This window comes from Monodon monoceros, unplaced genomic scaffold, assembly GCF_005190385.1.
Source record: "Monodon monoceros isolate NGI ecotype Baffin Bay Population unplaced genomic scaffold, NGI_Narwhal_1 Super_Scaffold_1, whole genome shotgun sequence".
Lineage (NCBI taxonomy): Eukaryota > Metazoa > Chordata > Mammalia > Artiodactyla > Monodontidae > Monodon > Monodon monoceros.
In genome coordinates, this window is record NW_021703765.1 from 69,820,047 (window position 1) to 69,826,046 (window position 6,000).

At 48.4% G+C, this 6,000-nt stretch overlaps 1 protein-coding gene across 2 annotated transcripts in view; it reads left to right on the forward strand.

Moving 5' to 3' along the window:
* Positions 1 to 6,000, forward strand: part of UBE3B (ubiquitin protein ligase E3B) — a 55,259-nt gene that overhangs the window by 32,865 nt on the left and 16,394 nt on the right. For both annotated transcript variants that reach the window (XM_029223236.1, XM_029223241.1), the window contains exons 16-18: positions 1,482 to 1,600; positions 2,237 to 2,351; positions 3,123 to 3,222. In XM_029223236.1, coding sequence (XP_029079069.1) covers positions 1,482 to 1,600; positions 2,237 to 2,351; positions 3,123 to 3,222 — 334 coding nt within the window. The remainder of the gene's footprint in view (positions 1 to 1,481; positions 1,601 to 2,236; positions 2,352 to 3,122; positions 3,223 to 6,000) is intronic.

Sequence of the window (6,000 nt, forward strand, 5' to 3'; positions counted from 1 at the left end):
TGCAAGCGTTTGGACCTGTCATTAGAAGAATTAGACAAGACATTTACAAAGTGGGTGGCACTTAGTAGGGATTCAGCAGTTGTTAGTTCCCATCCTTTCAGGAGAGCTGGGTCATTACCACTTATGTGGGCTTTGGGGTCTTCTAGAGCTCGGTTCAAATCACACCTCGGCTATTTACTCACTGTGCTAGGTAGTTAATTGGAAAATTCCAGAGCCAGTGTGCAGAACCTGGCTCAGCCACTCACTGAGACACCCTGGTCCAGAGGGGAAGGGGCTCCACCTCTCTGGGCCTCAGTTTCCTCATCTATAGATAGGAATTCATAGCACCTACCTCTTAGCCGTGTGGGAAGGTACAGAAGAGATCAGTGACAGGCATAGTCCCAGGCACCGGAAGCAGTCAGTATGTGTTGGCTGTTATTCTTACAACTGTTGTCAAGCTGACCCTGGGCAAGTTGCTTAACCTCTCTGAGCCTCAGTTTCCTCAACACTGGAATGGAGACAACATTACCAATCTGATAGGGAGTAAATGAGAAAAGGATTGTCAAGTACCTAGTACAGTGCCTGGCACAGTGAGAAATTAACAAATGTTAGTCCCGTTCAGTTCCTTTTCTTTAAGCTTACGTGTCTACTTGAGTATTGGTATTCTTTTAATCCCACTTTTTCCCAAAAGGTTGGTGAAGAATTGTAAGATAGAATGGACCTCAGGAAGTTATATTCAGTCTGGGAGAGATTGGCAGGAGGGGATTAGGGGTATGTAGGTGGCGGATTGGGTATGAGTCATGGAGGGAGGGCCCAGTGAGTAGTTAGAGGGGAGAGCAGGGGTCTTTGGCTGCTGGTGACACCCCCTTAATTGCCTGGTCAAGGGTGACCCAAGAGTGAGTCAGGCTCTAAAGTGAATAGAGCAGTTATAGGAGATTTTCAGATAGAGCTGCATCTTATGGTTCATTTATTCATATATTCTTTCAGACATTTATTCATTCACCCTCAAATACTTATCAAGCACTTACTCAGTGCCCCTATTGTCTGTTACAGATGCAGAATAAGATTCCACAACTTCCCTCAGCAGACACAGACTCTCAGTCAAGATTCCTTAATAATTCAGACATGAATTCATAAGCAGTGTCACAGTCAGATCCTTATGAATAAGAAAAGGGTAGAGCAGAACATGTTGTTTCTTTCCTTTCTCAATTGTATTTTTTAACTTCTTACTATAGACGATTTCAAATAAATAGAAAGTGGAAAGAATAGTATAATGAACCTTCACGTACCTGTCACCAATTTCGTTAGTTAGTTATTGACTCATGGCCACTCTTGCTTCATCTATACCTCCACCCACCCTTCCATCATATCCTTTTACCTGTAAATTTTATCTAACAGACAGAGCTTATTTCTTAACATTATTTTGTCTAGTATGAGGAATAGATCTTTTTTTTCCCCTTCTTTTTAGTGGGAAATTATGAATAATTTTCTGTCTGACTTAGGATCCTTGATGACATTGAAGTTTATGAAGAACAGATTTCATTCAAACTAGAAGAACTGGTCACCATCTCCTCTTTTCTGAATTCCTTTGTGTTTAAGATGATCTGGGATGGAATCGTAGGTAAGGTAAAGATGTCAGCCGTTGTTTAATTGCTGCTACACATGGGAAGTCTAGAGTCTATAACATCAACTGATTCTTAGCCTTGTTGTCCATCAAAGTTAATTCAAAATGCACATTTATTCACATAGTTAGAAGTTTTATTTCTCCACTCTTTATGACCCCTTAAGATAGTAGTGTGGTTATGGAAGTCGTACTCTCCCAGGCATCCTTCAGGATTTACATGTGTGTGTGAAGGATTATTCATGATTAATTCTGCCCTGAAACTCCTTTTGATTCTTTGAGTTGATTTTCATGAAGATAAAACACGTGCCTGGTCCCACTTCAAGTTAGAGTCTACCTCCTGAAGTGTTTCCAGTCGTTCAGCACCAAACTCCTTAGATTAAAAGGTCCTTTGGATGACATACAAGTGGGAGGCAGTGCGAGTGATTGTGTCTGAGACATTCCCGGGTCCCACAGGCCCTTAGAATGTACCCAGGGAGCCTTTTAATTCTGTTGATTCCATGTAACGTTCAGCATGAGGGAGACGAAGAACTGCTGGGCCTCGGGGCTGACGAGAGGAGACACGGGCTATCCTCCTGTCCCCTCGAGTTCTGAGCAGCTCCGAGACTGTGGCTCTCCTGGTTGTTTGCCCCACAGAGAATGCCAAGGGTGAGACCTTGGAGCTGTTCCAGTCCGTCCACGGGTGGCTGATGGTGCTGTACGAGCGGGACTGCCGGCGGCGCTTCGCCCCCGAGGACCACTGGCTGCGCAAGTGAGCTCGGGGTGGGAAGGGCGTTTACGGAGGCTGGAGTCCCTCTGTCTTGCCGCTGGGACCATTGTGGCCTGATGCTTAGCACTTATGTTTTAGGGCAGAGAGGACTTGGTCCATCTTCTTCATCTTGTCCTTTCATCTGCATATGTCCCTATAAAGCACCTGTCAGGACAGGTCACCTCGCAGCTGCTTCTGTTAGGACACAGTACGCTGAAGGTGATTAGAGCTCAGTGTTGGCAGCCAGAGCTCGCATTGAGCAGATGTTTCATACGCAAACTGGAAAGGAAAGTTCTTTCAGCTGAACTAAGCAACAGGTTATGATCATTAAATGGCAGTTTTTATCAGCAGAATTAGCGGTATAAAAACCACAGCTAGGCTTGTTGGGGGGTAGGGTAGGGAAATCCTCTTGCAACAACTAAACATAAGATCATGTCTGCCTTTTTTTAATCAATGACAGATCAACTCTTACGTAACTATTGAAGTTGTGGCAGTAGAATAGAGATTAGCAGACTTTTTCTGTAAAGGGCCAGACAGTAGATATTTCAGGCTTTGCACACCAGACAGTGTCTGTTGCACCTACTCAACTCTGCCATTGTAGTGCGAAAGCAGCTAGAGACAGTACCTAATGAATGGGTATGACTGTTCCATTCAAATTTGATTTACAAAAATGGGCAGCAGGCTGGATTTGACCCGTAGGCTGTAGCTGGCTAACCCTGCACTAGAGGATGGTTTTCTTGTTCTTTATCCCAAATCCATGTCTTTGTTTTTAAGGGATCTCAAACCTAGCGTGCTCTTCCAGGAACTTGACAAGGACAGAAAACGGGCTCAGCTGATCCTGCAGTACATCCCGCACGTCATTCCTCACAAAAACGTGAGTTGCACTCAGAGCTGGGGTCCTCCCACCAAGTTCCTGACTGTCCATTTTTGTTGTAGCGATTATTAAAAATGAGTAAAAACGATCATTCAGTAAACACAGATGCTGACTGGCTCTTACGCTGTTGCAGCTGTTATGCCAAGTGCTGGGGGTGCAGAGATTGAAGACAGTGTGAACTGTCCATTTGGCTAGTGTGGGGTGGATGCTATGGGGGTGGATGCCGTGGGCACCCAGGGCAGGGGCTCAGGAGAAGACTCCACAGGTAGTCGGACTGTGCTTGCAGGCTCAAGGTGAGAGAGAATGTGGTGCCAAGGGAGAGCCGGGTGGAGTCAAGAAATGAAACTGAGGAGGTTCGTAGGAGCTGGAGCAGGAAGGGCCTCGTAACCCAAGGGTGGGAGCGTGGATTTTGTCCAGAGCCATCGGAGAGTTTTTAACTGTGGAGGCACCTGGTCAGAGCTCTGCTTTAGAAAATTCCTTCTGGCCGTCGCCTGAAGGACTGGCGAGAGGCAGGTGTCATGGCCAACTGGCCTGAACTCGGGTGGGCCCACGGGAGTAGAAAGACAATGACATCAAGAGATTCTGAAGGAGGTAGCACCTCCAGGCCTTGAAGAACGATGGCACTCCGGGGGAAGGAGAGGAGGAATTCAGAGCATGCTCAGGTTTCTGGCTTGGGGGCCTGGCTGCTCGAGAGGGCCATTCCCAGACGTGGGGGCACAGGCAGGAGCAGGACTGGGAAGAGCCGGGAGCAGGCGACGTGTCTGTGGCTCCTCGAGGGTCTGGAGTGCAGGAGAGAGGACGGGGCTGGAGGTGGACTCGACATGCGGACGGCTTGCGACCTCCTCGGTGCATTCATGGATGAGGCTGAGGTGGTCAGGGAGCCAGAGGGAGTGAGCAGACAGGGGACGGAGGCCAGAGCCCTGCACGGGGAGAGGAGTGATCAGAGGAAGGAAGAGAACCGGGGTGTGTGGCATACAGAGCTACGGGGCGTGAGAGCCTTGGGAAGGGCCAGGTGATGCGGCAGGGGCGCCCGGGAGATGAGGGGCGTCCCTGGTGTGTCGTGAGCGCTCCAGAAATGTCTGCTCCTTCGGGGGGAGGCTCCTTAGAACCCACAGGTGCCCTTTCCTTTCTCTCCTGACTTACTTAGTCCTCCTCACTGTTCTCTGGTATTGTCTTGACCTTGATGTCATACTTGTGGCTGCCCTTCTTTACTTCCCCTCAAGCAGCGGTTCACAAACATGTGGCCGTTTAAATTCTTACTGCGCCTGACAGCAGAGCCTCTCAGAAGGCTTAGACAGAACTAAGCCTCTCATGGAGATGACTTAGTCACGCACCCTCTATGCATGAGCCCCTTCAGCGGCATCCCTGCCCCTGCCTCAGATAGAGGATGCGCAGCTTTGCAAAGCAGGCCATTGTATGGCTTCTGTCTTCCCAGTGGTGGAACATCCTTCCTTGTCTTACACAATCTACTTCCCTGTAACTTCTACCCTTTGGTCCTTGAACAGCCACTAAAAGTGGATGGTGTCATCTTCTGCGGTTTGCTTTCTGGGTGGTCTGTTTTCCAAGGGTGGTGCCCTTCCCTTCTCCAGTCAGTCCTCATTTGAAGTGGGTTCCAGCCCTTCACCTCGTGGGTCTAGTCCAGGTTGGTGGAATCTGACTTAAAATGCGGCTCCTCGCCCCGTTCCTGGGTGTCTGACTTCAGCCCTGGCCCACAGCGTCCCCACAGCGTCTGGTCTGGAATCTCCACTCCGTGTGTCTGCAGTTAACAAACGGTGTGCTGGGGCACCCCGGTTGCTACAGGATATTTTAATTTTTTGAGGGAAACACAGTGAAATCTGTTGGGCACCGTGTGAAGTGCTTGCTTGAGTCCACAGCGTCAGCGTTAAATTCTGCTCCATTCTTCTCGATGATGTCCTATTTGCTAAGCTGGGTTTTAAAAAAATGAAATTAAAATATTTTAAATTTCAATTTATGCATGTTTTTTAAATACAGCTACTAAGTTCTTAGGACATAAACACTTATTAAGTTGTTAGGACTTAACTGTCTACTAAATGGAACTGTTACGTATTTCTTTTGACCTAAGATTGCAGTAAGAAATATTACTATTACTGAGCCGTTAGGGGTGCTGAGAACAGGAAAGTCTGGGAAGCTCTGGGTTTAGCTGACCTGACATAAGAGTCCAGGCTGTATGGTAATCCTCACCAAGGGGCGGGGTGGGGGGCGCTTAAGATCTACATCATGAAGATTATGAGCCATTCGTCCTTGGCTCATAAATCTATTGCCTCCCTTGGGAAAATAGGGCCCTTCTTCATCTTCTGGCCCCTGTCCTGCTCCTGTGATGGCACCAGCAGGCCTGGCATAGTGTCTGAGGCTTGGCGTGTTTTCTGTGTCTCAGGCTTCCCCTCTCTCTTCAGAGCGTGTGTGCTGTTCTCTTCCGGTGACGTTCTTACTGGGGCATACAGGGGGTGAAAGCCTCTCTCCAGGCCTGCGTTGTCTCTCTCATCTGTTACTGTTATGCCATCTGCCCTGGACACCGAACCTCTCCCTCATTCTTGATGCCACCTGAGTGGGTGGCTTATAGTGCCTTCATTGCTTTCCTTAATGTTTTTAAAAGTCTCAGCTCGGCCTGGTTCACACACGCAGCACTTCAGCCTCTGCACTCTCTTATGTTGCTTTTACATGTTTACACGCAGTTCATCTCCTGACTGGTACTTAAGGCCTCCCTCCCTCCCTCCCTCCCTCCCTCCCTCCCTCCCTCCCTCTCCCTCTCCCTCTCCC